At 32.2% G+C, this 24,359-nt stretch overlaps 1 protein-coding gene across 2 annotated transcripts in view; it reads right to left on the reverse strand.

The window, feature by feature from the left end:
• Positions 1–24,359, reverse strand: part of LOC109544394 — a 142,233-nt gene that overhangs the window by 31,731 nt on the left and 86,143 nt on the right. Inside the window, exon 1 of one of the 2 annotated variants that reach the window (XM_048661232.1) lies at positions 1,520–2,274. The exons of the other annotated variant lie outside the window; for it this stretch is intronic. Within the exon in view, the coding sequence (XP_048517189.1) occupies positions 1,520–1,542 (23 nt within the window). The 5' untranslated portion in view covers positions 1,543–2,274. Of the gene's footprint in view, positions 1–1,519; positions 2,275–24,359 lie in introns of those variants that run through there. 2 annotated transcript variants of the gene reach the window in all.

Raw genomic sequence — 24,359 nt, forward strand, 5'->3', positions numbered from 1 at the left:
AATTTAACATGTCAGTTATGTAAATGCCAAACAGAGTATAAATTATCCTAAAAGCTTATCGTTTTAATAAACACTCAATGTTCTTCTGGTTTTTTTTTGCTGAACACTGTCCATGATATCTATGAATTTATTACAAGTTAAAGGAAATATTGTAAAATAAACGGGGATTTTTATCGTATTTACGAAAAAGTAACATGGAATGGATGCTTTACTTAACAGCTGGTTTCCTAGTTTGCATACTGCGATTAAGAACTTTATTGGCTTTCGCCCTCTTTTCACAATCAACAACTAAAAGTGTGGTTGGTAGCATATAAACAAATACTTAATCCTTGTTTATTCCAAGCTACATTGGACTCATAATTGGACATTAAGTCAGTGTTTTCGGATTGATAATCGACATTTCTAATCTCAATACCCAATTTTACTGAGTGGAATGAGATGATTCTATTCTTCAAATAGTTGAATGGTTTGTAAAAGGTCTTATTCTGCATAAACAGACGTAGTAACCAATCTTTTTAACACTGAAAAATAATAACTCTTTCGAAGCAGTCAGTTTGGGCTAAGAAACCCGATTATTGGAAAAATAATCAATGTCTTTTCCAATACCTATAGAAAATAATCAACAATTTAACAACAAAAAACAGCAACCTAGACACACATTAAGTGTAATCGTAAAATCTTCTGTTTAAACGACGTTTTAGACGAACGTTTAATCATTTATTTTATTATCTTTGCGTTTTTTCACGTCTGTCATAATATTGTATAACCCGCTCTTTTGTTTCTAGCATTTAATCATTAAAATTGTTAATCACTAAACTCCATCAAGAAAACCTTCCGAAAAAGTAAAGCTTAATTTTTATTTAGCAGGCCTAAACGCGGTAAAGTTATCATTTCTCATGCTCGTTTCACGTCGGTTTCGACAAAGTTCTAAAAAAAGATTTGTTTAGATCGTTCCTCTGGCAATTTCATAACTTCCAAGTGAGTACGTGTTACAAAAGGAACAAAAAATGTCGGCGAGCGCAACGCGTCTCGCAGTGAGTTCAATCAGCCATCAAGCCACAAAAATTCAAAATGTTTTAGTTGTTAGATTGTTTTACTATGTGAAATGGTTTTGGTCGATTCTCAATATTGATCTGTGGAGTTTCGAAGTTATTTTCGTGTATAACTCCAGTAATGGTTTTTCGGAAGCCAAGGGCACATTTTGCTTAATTTTGCCATTTTATCGACCTACTCTTAATAGCGTTGCTGGCGCTGAAGAGCTCGCCCTAGTTATACCCGAACTGGCTGGAAAACAAGGGAAATAATTCCAAATTACTCGATAGAAAGTGAATAATGATTGCGATTCGCAGTTGGCAGAAAATTAATTAATTTGAACCATTTAAAGAGACGATGGTTCTTCGGGACCGGAGCCAATCTAGGGAAAAAGAAGAATCAAGGACGAAACGATCATCCTCTTCAGGTAAAAAGCACATGAATCGGAGCTATAAACCGTCTTCTCATTGGCCCAATATTTACACACCTGTTCTTTAAATGTAAGCACATAATCCACTTTGGTGCACATCTGACGCATATATCCACTACTCGATTGCACACATCAATTAAACGCCACTAAATAAATTTGAAAGAATAGCACAAATAATAATAAGAATAACGTTCCACAATAACGAAAGCACATCGACGAAACTGCCTACTTGATGCGCCGTGCCGTCAAATTTACACTGGCAGCCAAAGGGGCCTGTAAGGTTAGAGACCCACACTGTATTCTAGTTCCAGGCGTATTTACAGTGTACAATAAAACCAAGACCCGCTCTATAGGATAGCGGCCTATTGCCGGAATCAGTGTCGACTCGTCGCCAGTATTAGAAATCATCAACACGGGATCTAATTTTCATAGGACGCACCCAAAACCGTTCAATAGATCACCTATTTACAGGCAGTAAGTTCATACTGATCACAAGCCTCATTTCATCTGGAGTAACCACCCCTCAACCTCAATTAATTTTGAAAAGTAATTCAAAAAAGTCATGCAAGAACAAGTCGAATCTGTATAAGCAGATACAAATCTACAGGACAGAGACAAAAAAAAACATTGTTCTAATTATATCCAATCCGGCGGTTGAAGTTGGGCAACTTTGGTCTTTTAGTACGAATCCCCCCCAAGCGGTTGCCTCTAAACAGCCACGAATTACAACATGCTTCAAGTTGACTTTCATATATATGCTGTATACTCATATTTCGAAATACAGCTGTATGAATATTTCATTTTGTATGTTGACTTTCAAAAAGTATGTTGACTTTCAAAATTTCAACTGTCAAAAAGTTGTACTTTTTGTAAAGTTTTAAGCATAAAGTTAACATTTATTATTATAAAACCTAGACATATTTACTAATGATTTAAGCTCTGATGACTCACTTTTGTATGATAAGCATATCTGGCAAGAGCACTTTTCTTGTATTATTCCAAATACGATCAAATATTGGTATCCTATTCACATTCAACTTAAATATGAAAAGTTTACAATGTCGAATTGTTCGATCCTTTTATTGATCTTAGCTTATTCATATTTTTATTCTTCAATCTTGGAATCCGCTTGAAATAAAAATTGCTATTTTATTTCATTCTTCGTTTGGTCCTGCGATTCATCACCTTTTTTAAATGTCATATTCATCAGATGATGAATTTATACAACAAACAGATACGAAAAACTGAAAAAAAATTCAGAGAATAAACAGTATCAGAGGTTTAAATTAAAACTAACCTTTTAACATTTAAATAAGACTACAGATTAGATTTTGGTTTGGATTTAGCTTTTTTCGCATTAATTACATGCTGTCATTGCATGAATTATTTGCAATTTGGTTCATTTTTGGTAGTAACAAGCAAAACTCGTCTTTATTTAGTCAAATGGCTGGTAATTTTTTTACATCAGGTGCTCCTCGTGGTTAATGAAGAATATTATCTTTCTTTTTCTTAATTTCTTATTTGATTTTGCCAAATTTTCACTTAATTAGTCGCCCAAATTGAATTTCTACTTTTCCTTCTAGTCTACTTACTCTAGATATTTTAGAAATATTTAGTTTCACATATTTTCTTTGGTTAGTATTAAATTTGGTGAAACGAATCGACAACAAAGTAAATGATTGATGACAACTTAGATAAATAAAATAAAACAATGCCAGAAATGAAATTATCTAAATGTTCTTGGGGCGACAGTTTCAAAATAAAATTCAAACAGATGGCTGTATAATAATAATACAAGTCTTTGCTTTTCCCGAGAATTTATAACCGCTGGTAAGAACTCAGTTAACTGTTTATTGCAAAACGACATTGCACACATTTCACCTCTCCCGCAAACTAGCTAAACCACAAAGAATACAATTTAAATTCGCACAAATATTGTTCTGCCATTATTTACAGTTTGCAATCATTATAATTTGATTATGAATATTTCCATAAAATTAATGAAAATGGAAAATATAAATGTAGCATTAACGTAGTGATGAATTTTCATTACTTTAAATCAGTGCTTGCATTATTCTCATTTCGGCATTTTCGATTTAAAGCTTATTTGAACTCCACAGCGAGAAACGCATTAGAACGAGTAAAATGTACATTTTATAATTGGTTAAAATAAAAGAAGACAACAAAAATTCCAGAAACAAACCATGTATTATAAATTGGGCACAAAACAAAGCACGAATTAAATATGGAATAAACTTCAAAATACAAATAGAAGCTGAGAGAGAGAAGATGGATTATAGATGCGTGGGCACATATTATGCCGTTTGCTATTTCTTCAGTATTTAATAATGCTGAACAAACCAATTTGAAGTCAAGCAACTTGCTAGTTGATATGGAAAAACTGTTGCAAATTAACTCTTGAAGTCAAACAAACAATAATTCACTCATATGCTAATGAACAATTAAACATTCAATTTTAAAATGGCATGTTTACACCGATAACCTCATTATTTAGCATTGTATAAATTACCTAAGAAAACAATTATTATTATTATGCCAAGCGATTTTATTGCTACTACTAGTCAGTAGCTGGCCGAAGTAATGGTTCCTTCTCACAACATTGACTATATAGTTTATTTTATATTCGTAGAGGTACTCTACGATAAATACCCATGTTCGATTGGTTAATCAAGCAGCAAGCGAAATAGCAATTTATAATAAATGGCTAACTATCTGGGTAGTACCCAATGTGGAATGCGCCATCATAAAACAAAAGTTATGGCAAAGGGGCGGATATGTGGGTAATTAATGTTAAAGGCCATAATATGTAAACTTTTTATGAAAAAGAGTTTTATGAATTCATTCAAGGTGTTATATTCGTATCATTAACTTCTGGAGAGAAAAAGGAATTTTATTTTCCATTTGGTGATGCGGCGCTACGCCACTGTGAGCACCAATCTGGTTTACTCTGTTTGAGTCGGGCTACCACCCTAATCCTCTGTCTTCTTCCCCTTCAATGAAATACATTAGAGCCCCGTTGCCTTGCCCAGTCTTTTTTCCCAAATAGATGCAATCTACGAATAATTTTTCGGCGTCGAAATTATCATTACAACTATTTCCTGACACACACTTGAAGAAACCAAGCGATTACTGGAGATGATAACATTAATCTTGCCGATGCTCATTGGTTTTTTCATCGCCAGTTTTATCACTGTCATATGTTTGTTATCTGTTGAGTCTATTTTGAGATATAATGTATTTAGTGCCAAAAGGTCGAACTGAAAATTATTTGTTTCTGGTGACGTAGACTAAAAAAGTGCGTTCTGGAATGTACCAAATTGTAACAGTACAATACCATTGAATTCTCTTTTAATTTGTTCCCGATACATTTTTCAAGTGAGAGGCATTATGGCTCTACTATATTAGAATTTTGTACAGTATTTGTTTTCAATCGCAGCAAATTTTGTGTTTTACTAGAGTATTCATTCAGTGTTCAAAAGATCGATTAACCTTAAATACGTATTTATTAATTAGCAACTGAAATTGCACAAAAAGCTTAGATTAGTATACAAGTTTATTCAAAAGTACAAATTTGAAGATATGATTGCTGGCATTATTTTAAGATCGAATGTTTTGATAAACAACGGTACTTAGGCATCTTTACGAAAATACGAGTGTTGCGGTTTCATTGTAAGATATAAAAATCTATTAATTTATCGGAAATCGCTGGAGATATTTTAATGAAGATTTGCAGATGACAATAGCTATCGACTGGCCACGTTTCTGTTGAATGAAACATTTTTTTGGTTCACCAGGAGAGGCATTCGATATTTTTGAAGACAATAATGGCGCCACTGATTTATCAAACAATTAGTATTTCCTTTCATTGCTTGTTCAATTCTAGACAAAAAATATATCTTGAGTTTTTTTCGCAAATGGTATTTTATATAAATTTTTAAGCAAAAAAATTATCGCACGTCCTGAAGTTTCACTTATGAGCCATTAGTTTGTATACGTTAATATTGTAAGTAAATTCCAACTATGACTATCCACTTCTATTATTTTTTTAATAAATCAGTGGTACACCCTTTTTTCTTCAAAAATATTAAAAATTTGTTAGACTACCTTTGAATCAGTCTGTGAAGAACTCAATTGTCAAAAACTCGACTTGATTTTATTACTTTTTCCCACATTTCTCAGCTTAGCACCAAAGACTAACCAAAAAAAATGTAGATTCTTAAAAGAATAATAATGTTCTTAGAATTTACTGCTGAAGAATCTGTGGTTCCCTATTTGAAGATATCCAAAGCAACAGTCCAGTATACTTCGTAATCAAATCCCTATGCTGTTGAGTCTAGTTTTTGTGTATATAGTGTACATATGTAAATAGATTCGAAATAAGAACGTGCACAAAGGCCGATGGAATCATTTAGTGGCGCCATGAAACAACCCAAATCAAGCATATCTATAAGCTCTATTTTTCTTCAGCAAGTTGTCCCTAACGAGGATAAAACAATTCGTTTGCATCCAATAAAAAATGCAAATGTTTCCAACATAAATTATGGCGAAGCTGTAAATAAATCCACTTTCAACAGGTTTACTTAGAAGAAACATTTTGGATTTCAGTATGTCGATCTGAAGAGTCACTTGCCGGACCCTCGCGTACCATCAAGCTAAACATTACCAAGTTTCGACCCAACATTTTATTGTTTTATGAGCCTTTTATAGGATGTTAGTATACATGAGGCTTTCGTAGAAACGCGGGTCTGTAATGGGTCTATTGACATTGGGATTGGGTGCGGAGTATGGACGTTTTAAGAGGCAGGAAACGTTCGAATGCATTTTACGGATAGTGATAACAAAGCCAGATTTTTGGATTCGAGGCAGTTTTGCGTCATTTTTTCCGGTGAAACAAGAAATTCTATAATTCGGAACTGCTGCGAGCTTTAGCATGTTGATTAGAAGAAAAGTAACCAGATGTTTTGGTGTCCGTGCTGATTTTTCTCACATTTACGTTTTTTAGAAACCTCGCATTTTTACAGATGGAAATCATTTGCATTGGCAAAGTTGCTGGCGGGTGTCCACAATTGGAACTAAATTCAAAGTCTCTTGTTTTTGGTTTTCCTCACACGCAGGTACAAATCATGTGCGTTTTAAAATAATGTAAATGTTTGCTGATTTAAATTAAATTGCTTCTCTTGTCCTTTGCCATATGCAGTAAACTGTGCCTGGATGATCGACAATGCACTGCAACCATGAGTCTCCCATTTACAATACATACCTCGAGAATATCATCCTGGGGAAATATCCACCTGTCATTTCTAGAATGTGAAATCAATTATTATATTCCCTTGAGACATACATACTAGACCGCAATGAAATATATGGTTTGTTCTTCATATTGGCTGAGCAGGAACAGGCTGAGATGATTTAAGGAGAATAATTTGAAGTCACTTTAGAAGAACATTAGTTCCACAGTCATATATTTCATTCACTTTGGACAACAAGAATAGTGTCTGTGAGACAGTTGAGCTCTTGCATATTAACTGTAAAGTGATTGGTTTCTCAAAGGAAATTAATTTACGTTGAATGGGATAGAAGAAATTCTAATTACATCTACCTTAGAAGATGTATTCGGACATTTTTTTTTACACGTGTACTATTCTGCAAAGATACTTTTAATGTATAATGTTAAAACTAAGATGGCTTAAATGATATAATTACACAGAAGTAATCTGTAATGCTGTCTCACCAGAAAAATATTCTTGCGACACTGGCTGCAAATGGTAGAAGCTAAAATGTGGTGCAGACTTAAGCGATTTTTTCTCCTGCAAAACTGTCTGAAATGAGCAAAAAAAATTTCTGAACGAGAATGAATGAGAAGAAGAATGTTTCAAAAACAGGTGTCATATTTTTCGGTGCATTATGAGATTTGCATAACTTTTTTTCGGAAAATAATATTTTTAGCTCTTCATTTTGACAAGGAATTACGGGAATGTATTCGTTATTCCAACCATAATTATCATGTTGTAACTTGAGGAATATGTGCTGAAAATGGTAAAATGAATTCGCTTTCAGAAACCTTTAAGTAGTTCAATTTATATGCAAAATACAATGTTTACAAGGAAAGGTTAGAGTATTTCATTCACGTCCTGTTTAAAACGAAAGTGATGCTTTAGTCCCAAAAGAGTTTTTGGTAGATTAGAATTCCTATATGGCGTAACAGAAAAACGCGCTCCTTTATTCGCATCAATGAGAAATTACCGATGAAGCACACGATTTATTTCTATGGAAGAATCCATGCGAAAAACAAGGCAGATCTTCGAAAACTTACGTTGAAAAGAGAAGCAAAATACCAAGTGTAAATAAGCCGACTAGTCGACGTTCTAGGCGGAGCTTCGATTAACAGCGACCAAACACGAAAAGATTGCTTTCGATCATTACTTTTTCACATCTAAATGCCGCTCAGCAGACTCAAATTACATCTGGCGTGTTCGTTCCCTTTCTAACACAGGCGTTCATGCTTCTGCCTTATCCAACTCATGTATCCAGTTAGCATAGAAGACCACAGCAAACATTTTTGTAACAAAAGAGTTGGGCTAACTCATTATAGCCCAACCCCAAATCTTGGTGCTGATCTGAAAATAAACCGCAATGACCAATCAATAGACCATTGGAAAGACTTCTGGTCCAGTCTGAAGGAGAAATATTCGCATCGCATAGAACTAAATAAGACAGTCAAATAAAAATCAACAACCAAGGGTTCGACAAATTCAGATCAGAACGGTAAGCTTTAAAGTGAGAGAAAAAAAATCGGTTTGTAAGTACGTCTACTTTGGAATGAAACTCAAAATAGGTGTAGCACTTAAAAACAATTGGTTGCTTGAACATAGATGGTCTATGCAGCCAATAAGAAGCCGAGATGAATGTGCCTAGTCTGAGCGTCTGAATCCATAGAACTTACCCTTGACGATCTGTATTTAGGTAACTGCTTACTCAGGTGACTTAACATCACTCCTAAGGAAGGGTCATACTTATCTGTAAAAATTACAAAATTATTTATAGCAACTATATATTTTTCCGTATTGATCAGGCAAAGACGAGCCAATTGAAGCCTGAAAATGGTAATTGATTTCTGATGGTACATAAAAAAAACACACATTCCGGCGAACGTGTTTTGCAGTTGCTTAATTCGTTTAACGACCCACTTTGTTACCGTATTCAGATAAAACAATCTGCCGACAAGTGCTCGAGATACAAAAACAATCGGACAATTGTCACTAATTAAGTTAAATGGAATTTGCGATAATAAAAATTGAGTATTTTACAGTATAATCTGAATCCGTTAATGATTATGATAAATCTACGCCTAATACGAATCTGACATGACCTAGAACACTTAGTTACATCAATTACTTGAATGAAAATTGATGCATGAAGTGGATCTGATTATTGGGTTATTAAATATTCGAGCATCGACACTGTAATTATTTTTATGCATAAACTAAAGCCTGCATGATTCGTATCTAAAATCAAGTAAAAATAATACATAAAATTCACCTGTCTCCTTAGCCTGTTCGATTTATAATGTCTCTAATTTGCATAGTCATGAAAAAATTTGTGGTTTTTCTTATTCGATCAATCAAAATACCGCATTAGCAAGCAGCCATGACTTACAACACGTGTTACCATCTCCGACAAGAACAATGAATCAAAGCTAACTGTAATGTCAGATATCAGGTAAATACGAACAATCAATGAATGAATGAATGCATTCAAACTCTATTTAATTCATTTATCTGCAATTCACTTCAAACTCCCAAGTATTAACTGCACTTGATCCGCAATAGGCTTCTAATGGAAAACAACGCAAATCAGTGTTTCAAATTTAATAGGATCTGAAAAGAATGTTAATGATTCTTTTAATTCATCATGTTTGTTTTTATTTTCATAATCGACTATGAGTGTTATTTTTGCATGGAGCGGCGACTATTCAGAAAGTTTACTACGAACCAAATATATACTTTCATAAGTCTGTAATAACAGAAGCGGTTAAGGAACATTCGCAAATCACTTTAGATTTAGAGCTTTAGCCATTTGCTCTTTGCTGCCTTTTTCATTATTCTTCTTATCCCATTGATCAAGGAATATTCACATTTGTGAAACAGTGTCTGTCTTATTAACGTTTTGATGCAGATGCAATCGAAGATGTTTAACATTTTAAAACGTCATGTAATATATTTTGTACAATTCTACAACATCTATTAATATTCCAACAATGCCAGTCACAAGCCCGGATCTTAATCCAATCTGAGATACTATAAACGGGCGGTTAAAACAAACTTCCTGATCGTCTAAGCAGTTTATAAGAGTTCAACATAAAAATTTGGAGAAGTACTGAGTTTGATGAAATAACAAAAAATCAGTGAATTTATAAAAAATGAGAATAAATTAAAATTAATAATGAGTATCAACTAAGTGTTGATCAACCTAAAAAGTACCAAAAAATATTAAGTAATAATTTGTAATTCATTCATTTTTAAAATATCACATTTTGATCATAAATATCTCAAATTTTTTTTTTGAAGCTATAACATGTTTCTGATTATTTAATTCATCAGCGTACCAATAGTTTTTATTTATTACTAACAATTAATAGTTTAGTTAATAGGTTCGAAACCGCGCTTGGGGGTGTCTGGGATTAACACATCTCAAAATCTGTACATACTTTTATCAGAAACCTTAGACGGCGCTCACGATGATACGTTTCAAGTTTCATCTTCTCTATTTGAATATTGTTTCTGAATTAAACGTTTCTCTTCCGTTTTTTCAGTGCCATTAAATTGTTGATTAACTAAACATCTAAATTCCCTCTATTAATTAGCGGCTGCCGTGGATCAAAGAAATTTTTGAAAAGCAATAAAAATGTAAAAATCTAATTATGCACTACGTTTGAGCATATAAAACAGCCAATTCAAAAATAATGCAGAAAGTTGAAGTTCTTCCATTTAATTTGAATATTGTTTCCTGGATTAAACTTTTTGTTGTTTTTTTTTCAGTGCTATTAAATTGTAGATTAACTAAGCTGTAAATAACCTCTTCTAATTTGCTGTTGCCGTGAACCAAAGAAGAAAATTTTGAAACGCAATAAAATTGCAAAAATCTAATTGCAACTTTTGAGCATATAAAATAACCAATAACAAATATTGCAGAAATTCTCAACTTTTTCTCTTCAAATTGAATATTGTTTTCTTCATTAGACATTTACCCTGTGGTTTTTCAGTGCCAGCAACTCATTGATTAAATCCTTTCTTTCAATTAGCTGCAAAAATCTAATGAATACTTTTGAGCTAAACCATCTTCATCCAACAAAATGTCAACATTTCTTTAATTTCGTAACTTTGCCCTTGTTCTCTTAAATTAATTAATTGATTCAACACTTACTTAATGTTAGTGATATACACAGTATCACCTCTGTAAATTGCGGCAGTTTCAAATAGTTTTTTTTTGGGGTCGGATCTATGAATTTCAGTTAAGCCCCAATGTAAATGAAAGGTGTCTCGCCCAGAAAAAAACTTTAATTAATTTTCCTACCTGAATTTCACACAATAGACAATTATCCCTAGATCGCGTCAACGGTGGCAGGTTGAACGGAACACAAGAGCCACACGTTTAAAGCTTGCGTGTGAGTCGAAAATTATTTAGACTCGAAATTGCTGGAAAACAATCCTTTAAATCTACAAATAGAGAGATGTAAAGCCACTTAAATTAATAATTACATCAATCGTTGAAGCATGCCAATGTTAAATGAGTCTTGAAATATTGTATATTCAAACAGTTTAATTACGAAACACTAATACAATTTTTTGCTGCATTACCTGGATGTTTGCTTCAGATTAATGATTAAGAAAAATACTTTCATGCGGCAAATGGGGACGATTGAAGTATTCACGTAGCATACAATTAAGTAGCATTGCTTTCGCTGAGTTTTAAATTGTCAATCTAAATTATTTCCGCAATAGGTAGCACAAATTCATGTTAAACATCACCAGATAGTTAATTGCATGCTGTCCACGCCTTATATGGCTTGTAATTTAGGTAAGTAATTCTTACCCTAAGCAAACAGTGTCTGTCAATTTACGGAGATCCCGTTTGATCCTGCTTCGGCCTCAATTTACAACAGCTTGTCAAAAGCCACTAAAGTAAATAGTAATTATCGCTTCTATTATGTTATTATATCCTGCATAATTTTTTATAGCATCCTAAAGAAGCTTAAAGTCGCAGTGTGAATTCAAATGAAATAATGGCCAAAATTAACTAAATAGAACTTACTTAAAAGTAAGCTAAATTTTCAATCTTCAATTTACATATAAAAAACAATTTTTGTTTTAAGCCAACAAACAAAATCGTTGTTTTCCTGATAACTAAGAATAAACATGTTTATTTCAATACATGTTTTATGTAAATGTGATAAATTTGCTTAAGGCATTCATTCTTGATTAATCATATAGTAATGCAAAGCTTTTTCATTTGCTGAATAATTCATTGCTAATGAATTAGTTATGAAATCACACCAAGACGTTATTACATATTACATTAACCACTTACATCAGGCTAAAGAAAACTCGAAATTAAATTGATTTGACTTATTCGAGTTCCAACAATTTACCGAGTTTTCAGCAACTCGAGCCTGATTTATTGCAATTTTTAAAGAAGGAAAATATAATAATCAACTTAATTTTACTTTCTGGAAATATTTTTCAACAAAATTGTTGTGATGTTAATTTTTTAGGTTTACATAAACATTGTGCATGCATATGTATGATGTGCATTACATAACAAAATAAATGAGACAAAATGGAAATAAAAATATATTTTACATTTCTACCGCCAGTAAAGCCGCAACTGGATTTAGGGTTTGGTTGCATAGTTCTCATTCTGCCTTTTGTATCTTGTTGGTAAACTTTTATCATTTTTAATCCGTCTTTTTGTTTGAATTAATTTCATTAGACTTTGTCTTACGTTAACACGTAGAATTGTTGGCAAATTTGCTTAAAGTAGAGATTATTGATTGGTCTAGATATTTAATGCGATAGTCACACAAAAGCGACTACACGTGGCCAACCGGGCAGAAAAAATCGAGGGGGATTATAGAAAAAGGGTGTGGAAACTAAGCGGAGGATGTCAACCTGGCCCAACTGGCAGTGCAGGTTTTTTTTAAAACAGATTTTGACCATTTGATGTGGAACTGCATCGAACACGTTTAGTGAGGGGGAAATGCATAACAATTTAAAGGTGGAGGAAAAGCTGGTTAGTTGCAAACATTTGAGAAATGTGATTTAGCTGTTCGTTAGATGCATTCGAGAAATATCGTAAAAGAGACATTCAAAGCAAAGCATTTGATGCATTTTGTAGTGCCATTAAAATAACTTTCAATTATTATTATATTAAGCGAAAGAACAACATTAATATTCGGCATTAAAACGAAAACGAATCTATTGTAGATACAAAAACTTTTTCGCGTGAACTTTTCTAATAATTTGTAATAAGAATATTAACAGAATGTTTTTTCCCACAATTTTCCCATAAAAATTACTTCCTAGAAGAAAGAATTGCTAATTATGGCACTTATCAACTAAATGCTATTAATATATATTTAAGTTGACTTAGCCAAAGTTGGAAAGTGCTAATAAAAGAAACACATAAAAACGCAGATAAAATAATATGCATGAGTCGAAATAATGGTTAGCAGAAAATTAAGTTAAAAAATAAATATCCACCACCAAATAAGCTAAACATCTTAATAAAACACGAAAATAGCACCATTAACAAATGTATTTAAATAAGCATTGTAAATGAATCAAGTAAAAAAATCTGACTGTAACTTTCAGAACATAATAAATGTAAAAATTTAAATGATAATCTAACATTGTTAAATTCTTAACAATACACTAGCAGATGATTAAATCATACTATAATAATCAAAAATAAATTCAATTAACGTCGCTTCTGGACAGATAATTCAGGCCAAATGCGACAAGAGAAAATTGTGATTATGTAACATCTTCAACATTAATTGTTTAATAGTAATAATCCACCAACGTACTGAAAACGGTTTGTGAAAGAGCGGCAGTATTGCAGCTGATATTTCTTCAATTAAATTAAAGTGTTTGTCAGCGGAACACCTGCAGTCTTAATCAGCCCTAAAGTTATAAGAAAATGTATGAATAACCATGTTTGGTTCTTTCTATGGCTTCCTTATTTTGTTGGTTTTCTAATCCAAAAGCACTCAACTTATGCACTTTCCTCACCTGAATTCTTCAGCCGCTTTAAGGTTCTTATACATCATAGGCTTGGTTGGGCGAAGTAATTTGAGAACTCACACAAAACCTTCAGATGTCCGTTACCTACTTAGTTGAGTGAAATGACCCTAGTATTCATTTTTTCCTGTTCCTAAAAGGACTCATTTTCAAGTTTTTACTGTTTAGTCAATGGTCTCGTGTTGGCTTAACTAACGGTTTCAGATGGCAACTCATCTGAAGATAAATTTCTCGCTTTATTGAGTGTAAATCATTTAAAAAATTGTTTTTTCACGAGGTAACTTTATCCGAAAGAACTCTTTAATACGCAAATTTGCAATGTTTGCAAATGAAGACAATTGTCTATATTTTAAGGCCATAATACACCAAACCATTTCTGGACTTCTTATTTGGTCCACCTGCCTCACTGTTGAGTTTTCTCAAACTCGCCGTAAGACATATTTTTGAAAACTGTGGAACTTTTCCAGTTACAGTTTTTGATAGCAAAGCACGGAACATTCCCAATTGTTATTTCATTTCAAATTTCCCAGTCTCACTCCCATTTGGACGAAACACAATAAATATAATGAAATTTTTTTCCTGCAATTTCTAAGCCATGCCTCGTCGTGGTTTAATGGTCAGACATTACGATGATAATCGACACTTCCTGCGAAGTTCGTTACATCTTATATAATTAAAAAAGCCACGATAAAACCGCATTCTTCATTTACGAAATCGAAGAAAAACTTTTATGGATGCATTTAATGACTTGTCGAGTTGTGGCATAAAAATGCGTTATTATTATTAGTTGGTAGCAACTGGAATTTAATAGAAATGCATAATAACGATGAGAACGATTAGTCGGAACGGGAGCGTGAAATAATCTGGAGTAATCAGGTGCCTCCAGTAAAGCGTTATAAATAGATTTGGATAGTTATAGGTCGAAGTGATTCCTGGTTCAATCATGGGCGGAACTGTCGCTTATTAATGACTAGCACACTGAACATTAGAAATTTAGCAATTACGAAATAAATTATTTCCGCGGATAACCGTATCACCCACCGTTTATGTATCCAATAGTTGTTTCGTTTTTACTCAACATGGGAATTTTTCGGAATATATCTAAGAGTTACGCACGCAATGGATTGCATTACAGTTATGGATCATTGCTTCATCGGTTGTTAAAAGTTCATAATTAAAAGGCTTGAGTTTGCTCCAAAACTGACGTCAAGCATCAGCTTCATCTCAAAACTAATCTATTACGAAAGCGTTTTAATTAAAATCCTTGATTAGTTGCTGGATTGTTTTACGTTCACCAAATTGCCGTCAAATATGTTTTTACTTGTTTTCCCCTTTTTAACAGGGCCTTCTAATAGACAGTCGAAATTCGAGGCCTTATCACAAGTAAATATGACCCAAAAAGAATACATTATCGGATTTTCATATTTCAATACTTGATTTGCAACTATTTTTTTCAAAACCAAACCAAGACATAATTTCCTTATTTATTCTTCTTCTTTAAAAAAACACTGGATTTCCTGAAATTTTTGAAGAAAACAAACTACCCAACAGAAATGTTTTGAAAACAAGAATCCGCCTCAATCAGACAGAACTTATCTAATTTATTGTTCATGGGAGCTTTAATTTCTCACCTATACGTACGCATCCCTAATATTATTGATCAAAACTTTTATTAGTATTTTGGAGCGTGAAATTTTGTAGCAAAATAAATTAAACTTGTTCATTAAATATCCGCTATTTTAAATATTTTTTTAATTAAATACATAAATCAGCAAATATATAACAGACTAATGTTTCATTCTAGCGTGATTTCAACTAAGCTTCCATCAAGTGAATAGCAAAATTTCCATTAACGCACAATTGCCGAACAATGCGTTAATTTTTCAATGTTTAATGACCGATCTAGATTGCGAATTCCATCATCTTAAATATTCAAAACCAGTATTAAAGTATTTGAACATTCGCATAACTAATGTGTGTTGAACAAACGCTGATTGCCGCCGCATATGTTAAGTGCATTAGTTTAGCTACTTTTCTCATCTACATGCAAATAAGTGCATAGAATTATTTTCTTACATTCAACTACAAGTTATGGGATTTTCTTCTTGAATTCTTGGTTTAATTGCAAACAATCAGACAGTGATGTTTTAGTGCTTACAAATTAAATGTTTTACTTCATAAACTGTTAAATTTGTTCCTATTTTTTCTATAATTTTTTGGATGAAGATTTATTATTCATAGATTTCTGTACGTAGGTACTTTGATTGATCGAAAGTTAGTTATATTTCATTAAAAAATACGTATAGCATATTTAGGGTACGTGCATACTGGCCGCCGAGCTGGGCGTAGCGATGCGATTGAAGACAAAATAGTTTGTATTTTGTCGGCGATCGGACAAAATTTTGGACGTTAAAACATGAGTTATGTCACGCTTACTTGAAAAACTCACTTTAGGAAATTTCTGGAATTTTCTATGATTTTTTCAGTTACTAAGGCGAGTGACAAACAGGAATTTAGCGAAGCAGTTAGTCGTTGGACAACACCGATGTTTTAGAAGTCTGCCAAGGTAAAACCAAAAATCTTGCTATCCGGCCCATAATATACATAACACCGAACCGAAAATCCGCTCCTTTAAGTGAGGAAAAACTCATTTTAATAGATAACTTCTCCAGCCAATCTTTAACCCAAAACTGAGAGCACTAAAAAAAATCGCGTTTTATATGGGATAGCCCGCATCGCTTGTCCACTTTCAGCATCGCATCGCCCAGCCTGTGTTGTTGTCTGATGCCGTTGTGCACGTACCCTTGGCTGCGACAGACCAATATTTGAAAAATTGATATTTGATAAGTAATAGTACAAACTAAAGAAAAAAATATTCCCTCTTTGCTATGTAGCTAAAATAAAAATATACAAATCCAAATTACCGGCATCAAACTACACCCGTTGGCATTAAACCTGATTAAAAACTACGTCAAACACCATCTTCATTAATCTTTATTTTCAACACACGCAACTTACCACTGTTAGTTTCGCTGTCGCCTATAATTATTAATCTTTTCTCACCTGAAACAAAAAAATATAATGAGTATACGGTTAACTCTAAAATACTAATCAGATCATAAATTAGTGCTAGGCAAAATTTTAATTCCCATTAAGATCCCAACAAACAAGAAAAATATGCCAACAAGTTAAATATAGTCTTCAGAGAACCAAACTACGAAGTGGCTTTACCAAGAACGACTAGAAGAGAGATTCACGATAAATTCATTAAAAAAGAGGAATTCTAAACAGTGTCTGGACAAAATAGAATAGAACATATTACAGGCGGCTAAAGAAAGTATAGGAGTTAAGAACATTAAGTTAAATGCAACAAAAGTATCAAAGCCATGGTTTACCAACGAAATAAGAGATTTAGCGTATGAAAAAAGAAAAGCATGTCTACAATATTGCAGTATAGGCTAACTAGAAATGAAAAAACTCCATATTAAACTAATTTCTCTAAATGGTTTAAAAAGCCAATTACTTTTGAAATATTTCACTAGTCAATTACACTGTTCTATTAACATGAGTTTGTATAAAGATAAGCTCCGATTGAATATCTAATAAATAATTAAAATTAAGACATCCACAAGGTAAAAACAATCGCACCAATTGTGGCAGAAACAGGCAGCTAACTTGGAGCTCTTCTTACTCGATTTTCACTTAATTAAATTGATATTATACACCGAGCATACTAAGCAAATTTAAAAATTCATGACAAAAATCAACAATCCAAGTTGAGAAATGAACATTCTAAAACAGCTCCCTTAATAAAAAAAACACAATGAGAGAGTAATAAATCAATAACATTGCTAGACAAGACAGCAATACACGATTCACAATGACAATTATAATTTATTATTTATTTACATTCGCAATGCCGTTTCAATGTGTGGGTGTGGAAACATCAGAGTGAATAGCATCGGTCATCTAAATATTGCAAAATAATTTCGTGTTGCGAAACTTATTCTGTCTTGGCGTTACTTGTTATCAATTGAAAATATACACCGGATATAATGTTCGCTCATTTGCACATTGAAAGGTCAATGCCCATAAGAATAATAATAAACAATAACGATATTTTTATATGGCATTACTAATTGCATCGGTGGCAAGAGATTTATTTATTGACGAACTGCTTTTGGCACCAGCATATTTATTGCACGTTTTAATTTGATTGCAACATTGAAAGCGTTGTTCGTGATGCATTTTCTTTCACTGAATGAACTGATTATTAAAAAAATGTTAACACAATATAAATAAACCACTGATAATGATTTGATGGATTCTAAGAATTAAATGAATGTAAATCAAAACGTGATCAAATATGTGGAAAGCTTCATTTGAATTCATGGATCGTTTGCCCTCAAAACAAACATTAAAACGGGTTTAATATATGACTGATAAATTGAAGATAAGATCCTTTGTGTTCGAAAGAATTTAACAATTTGTGCAGGTTGCACCGTGACCACCTAGCTGAAGGTTAACATTTCTGGCTCGGGGGAATCGGTCAACAACTGTCGTCGGTCGAAAAACCGGTCATCATTAGAAGGGTCCTAAAAAAATATTAAAAAAGCGATTTCTTCACGAAAAAAAAACGAACCGCTTGTTCATTCTGCCGGTTTAATGTTCGAAGCTGAACCGTCTGGGACTTACCAAACGGTCAATAGATGAGTTGAACGTCTTGCGTAGGATTTCGGTAAATGGGTTATCATACGAATCTTATTGTAAGCAATGAGAATAAGGCGCATTTTTTAATTCTTTATATCAGAGCAAAACTTTTATTTATAGAAATACGTTATTTAAGTGGCTTTACGAAACGGAAAACAGTTATTTAATCTGTCCGTTAAGTGGATGGTTTTAAGAATGTCACTAGCAATAGACCACTTTCCTTTTCGGCTTTGGAATCGGCTATTTAAGATTGTACTATTTTTTACACTAGCCCATAGGATTTCCATGTTATTTTACTAAAACTCGGCTTATATTTTTCGTTTCGGACATCTCTTCAATGCAAGCCTCGGTTGAAATCTGCCTAGCATACATTACCTAACTAACCAGAACAGCTCATCCCTATAACGTCTACAATACTATCTATGGTCATTCTCAAGCTACCACATGAAAGAAACATAACAAACAGTAGAATTTGATACATTTTACGCTTAAAGTAAACACCCGATAATTGAGTCTGGAATGGTGGCGAGATAAAGAAAAGCTCATAAAAGACTTTTCCGGAGAAGGTTAGAAGTGCCTTGTTTTAAAGACTTATTTTATTTGAACTCAAGCTCCTTAGAATCGGAGAAATAGCAAACAGAAAGTTTAAGCGATTAAACGAAATTAAATAATTATTTATCACTCATCTATCTCTACTTCTGGTCTCTAATTGAAGTTAATTATTTTGATATTATGACTGTTAAAATAGAAAATGTGATCGTGAAGTGTTTTTTCATTATTAAAAATTATTTGAAAAACAATCAATTTTTTGCGACACTGAACAATTTTTACATTAATTTTGGAACTAATGTATATTCATTTAATTCCACTGGGATTGTTAGGTTAACTTATACGGGCGACACTGTTCGTTGGTTTATAATCCATACATCTTTATTATTAAGGCAAATTGCCGTGTCTTTGAACTTCGACATCCACATCAAATAAAAATGTATCAAGTTTTTAATTATTAAAATATTCTCATTTTTGACCCAAATTCAAGTTCGTCCCAATTTAGCCCTTTCGAGCATTCCAAATCGATAAAATATGGCAATTAGAAGTTCATTACCACGTCTGAATGGGTCAAAGCATGTTATCACTGATGGAGACGCCTGGTGAAATATAAAGTATTACTTGAACCAGATAATATAATTGTATAGCAACTTTTGAAAATGATATATGAATTGTCAACTGGTGGTTATCGGAGATTGATTAGTGTGAAATATCGATATAATTTAGGTGTGTCAATGCTCTCTCCAAGGCTAAAATACCAAGTTTCAATAACATCAATACATTATGCATTATCAATACAGTCAATACAGTGAACATTACCACCAAAATTGATGAAGGCTTTCTACAGGCATACGTCTCGAATATATTTAATTAAACACTTGATGGTTTTCGTCTAGTAAAATAAGAAGAAAAAGCTCAACTGGAGTAAAGTGAAGAGTTAATTTACATCTATATATTAAATAATTACATTAGAATTGCCAATATATTTTCGGTCATATCCATTGGATATGCGGATTGTTTCTTTGTTGGTTTCATCGTTTTATTTTCTCAATTTTCTCATCCATCTTGTTGCTTACACATTAATATTCTGTTTTCATGCTGCCATCCAGTCGAATTAATTATTTCTCCGTATTTGCCGATATGTTGTGTTTAGATAACTTAGCAATGTAGTCCAACCTGTGCCCCACAGATAAGATAGCAAGTGTAAGTGAAAATGCGTTTTCCCCGAATATGCGATTAATAGCAGGTTTTCATATATTTAATCTAAATTAAATAGTCGCTGCTCCCTCAAGTATAGTGTGAATCAAATATTAACTTAATGATAAAATTTGCTGATTGTGTAATAAAACTGGGCGAAATCATCCAACATGTAAGTGAAGTCGAATTAAAGGTACACATTTTCTAATATTATTCCAAAGTGAAATAAAAATTGAGGTCTCCCGTTCGGTTTATAGTCGGCTGAGTACCTCTCAATAAACTTAATTAGGTCGACATTGTGCAATGCAAATATTTGGTAAGACATTGGGAACATTGCCCAAGGCGATGGTCCGATCATCTGTTAAAAATAGGCAGGAAATCCAGATCCTGTTAGAACAGTTTGGATACTTTCCTTGAAACTAGATGTTTACTATTAAAAATTTATATTTGATTTTTTCTGCTTTCCCCATTATAATGTTGAAAATAATTAAACACGCTCAGGAGAAGTTTTAAAACCAATGGTTCAATCGACTCATTTGCTCTTCAAGTATTCAAGTGTACCTATTTCTGTGTTGCATATTTATCAAAAATGTTTTAAAACAATACGAGAGTTATTAAATCTCGTATTTCATATGGAATTTCGATTCAAAAAATATTTCAAATAAACAGTGCAATAAATTGTTAATAATTAAAATCAATGAAAAACTTTTTAAATATCACATTGGCTACAGCACAAAATGAATTCGTAATTAAACCTTTTTTGTTGAAAACGTAAAATGTATAGTGCGAGATACAAAAGCAAAATTCTACATTTCTATTACAAACTAATATATTATGTTACATGGCCATAAATAACGGAAAATTAATAATTCATAAATATTCAATGCAAAAAAGGTCGATTTCCAAAGCTGGAATAAATAGGTACTTATACTAAAGCTGTTTAAATCATGAAGCCATTTATTGAAGAAACTGGTTACCCACTGGTGACTAATTGTTCAGGCATATCTAGATGTAAATATTATAACAGATTACACACGAATTTAAATTTAATTTCTAAGGAATTGTACCATTTATTGAAGTTAGTGGAAACTAGCACTTTTTTTAAAAACCTCAAAACCACAGAAGTTAGTAAAAGTGAATTGTTCTATGGCTATTAAATAGAATTTCAACCATTACCATTAACAAGTTCTCTAAAGATATTCATTCTCAATTACAACCATATAAAATGAATAGGTTTTTAAATGAACGTTAAATGAAAAAACTACTACTTTATACTCTACTAGAATAATAACATACTTTACCGCCGGACAGTATGAACGAAATTGTTGAAAAACAAGAATATATTTAAGAATAAAACGACTACAAAGAATCTCTAATAAAAAAGCGTTGGTACCCAACAGCACGCATGATAGAGAAAAAGTATTTAAGCGACTGCATTTAATAAACTTGCTTAATAAATATAGTATAATAACCCTTCATAATGTGGATACGGATTTGCAAATTGGAAAGTTTTTAAAGCGATACACGCCGTTAGTGTCGCTGTTCAGAACTTGCAAGAAGAAAAATGTGCTGTGAATTCAATTTCCAGAAGTTATTTTCAAGGGTTCAAATTTTTTGTCGAATTTATTGTTTCAAATGATTTAGATTTATGCCCTTTGGCATATTGGGCTTCTCAACTTTCCAAGATTTATAAACCCGGGAAGTAGATAGCGTCTATTAAATTATGATTAGCAGTCGTTTAGGTATTCTTATGTCACTTTCTGAAAGAGTTGCCAGTTCGTTAAGCACCACTGATGAGGATTAATGGATTCGAAACTGGTTTAGGAGTGCCTGTTGCTGCTCATTCAGATAGTGATTATTTTACATGGACTTCCCAATATCAGATTTTCTTCTATTGATACATGTTATGTTCTGCGGTGTCGCTACTTTTTGGTATGACAAAACTTTCTCGGTTTGAGTACGTGTTTTTATAAAATCAAAATATGTTTGAGATATAATAGATTCACTAGACATTGAACATTGAAGGCTATCGATTTTTCCCCAGAGTTTATGCAGAAAGAACACGAATGAAATATTAAGAAAAATATATAATATAATATACACCCCCCAATAGTTGAGGGGAATACGTGACTCCTGGTATAAAAACTGGAGAATTTTCCCTTTATCGCATAAAAAAGATTGAAGAAATTGATAAAGAACTTAGTTACAACTCAAAAGAAGCGCAGCTAACGGTAAAGAAATGTAACCGCAGTCATTTTGCGTCTTAAATGTTTATCTATACCCATTACTTAAAACTTGAGCCACATCTTCAAGAAGGCTTTAAGAAATGAATTTTCTTATTATTGTCTCCGCCAATGCTCAGAGTGAAAAAACCTTTTATTCTCACATTTGTAAGAGAAAATTAATACTCAAATTACATTAAAAACTCTACATCAAAAATGTGTTTTCTTGAGGCTTGTTAAACTAATTGAATTGAATTTAATGACTTCATTATTTATTTATTGCTAATTAAAACTATGTAAATATTATTACACTGTTCTGCAGCATTTCGCTTTTAAAATGTTTATTGACTTAATTTTGATCTATTTAATTTTTATTTTCATCAGTAACTGTTGGATTTCACAGCATACGTGTAGCTGTTACAAAACAATGTTAATAATTGCACTAATTCAAACAAACCAAAAAATTAAGAGTTTAATATTAGGTACAAACAAAACTTCCTCTGGATTTTATTGAACCTTTCGAAAAAATGCATGCGGGCAGCATACAATAAAAAAACAAGTAATTTTGTATAAAATCTTAAAAAATCTAATCTAGTGTACTTATTTTGCTTCAGCCAATATAAATATATTTGTGGAAACTATAAAATTACTAAACACAGAAAAAATAAAAATTAATGAATAAAGGAAAATAATAGACATGAATCAGCAATAGCTCAGCTATGACCATTCTATGGTCATTCATATTATGCAATAGCACATTAAGTGCATGAATTTGTTAATACATCAAATAAACACTAATGCATTTAATGTTACAATGCTACCAAACACATTTTTTGCAAGATTCAAAAGAGAAAATAAAACAACTAAAACCGTTTTCATATTAGCAGTAATTACAAAAAGATATACATAATATAAAGACAAACGAAGTAAATTCAACGGCAACATTACATAATTGATACACTAATTAAAACAGCACAAATTTAAAACATTATTTACAATTACAGCAATAATATCACTATAAAAGAGAGCATTTGATCTTTTTAGGAACTTAAATTGAATTGAACGGTTGAAAATTGAATTTCAACTTTGTTATTAAGTATTACCTCTACTTAAAACATTAGAAAAAAAGTACCATCTTTACTTCAAATTATGAAAATGATATTAAAAAAGTAGTCTTACACAATTTTTTGATGAAAATTCAATGCGGCAATGACGTTTTTTGTCATTATCAGGTAGTCATAGGTTGGTAGCTTTTGCCAAGTTGTGTGTGCCAGTCAGATTATCTTGAAATACAATGTTGCATAATTTCTGAACTAGTTTTTTGCAAATATTTATGTTTTTGACACAAAATTAACTTTTTTACTATTTTTCTTGTACTCTCTACAACACCACCAGAGGAATCACGCCAATTTAGATTCATTCTAGCAGTCTGTCTAAAAATACAAAAGGTAAATGTACCAAATATGGCCCATTCTCGATATACTAATTCAGAAAAATTTAGACAATTTCGAAACCTTGGTCTATAGAAAACCTACTCATACTAACCGATATTGGAATTTCGACTCAAATCACCTGATAATGGTTAAAAAAGGTATCGTAAAAAGTCTATATGATAGAGCAAAAATAATTTGTAATCAATCTAATTTTTCCAAAGAAAAACAATTTATAAAATAAATTCTAAATTTCAATAATTATCCAAATTCTTTTATTGAAAAATGTTTTAACGAAATTCCCACGAACAAAACAAAATCAAAATTAACCTATTACGAACCTTTTCATTCCATTTATTCCAGGACTTTCAGCTCAAATTAAACGAGTAGGTAAAAAATTTAATATTAGGACTATCTTCAAAACTGAAAATACAATTAGAAGTAAAATTTCAGTAACAAAACCTCATGA

This window comes from Dendroctonus ponderosae, unplaced genomic scaffold (genome assembly GCF_020466585.1).
Source record: "Dendroctonus ponderosae isolate FM_Combo_2020 unplaced genomic scaffold, Dpon_F_20191213v2 Dpon_F_20191213_1, whole genome shotgun sequence".
Lineage (NCBI taxonomy): Eukaryota > Metazoa > Arthropoda > Insecta > Coleoptera > Curculionidae > Dendroctonus > Dendroctonus ponderosae.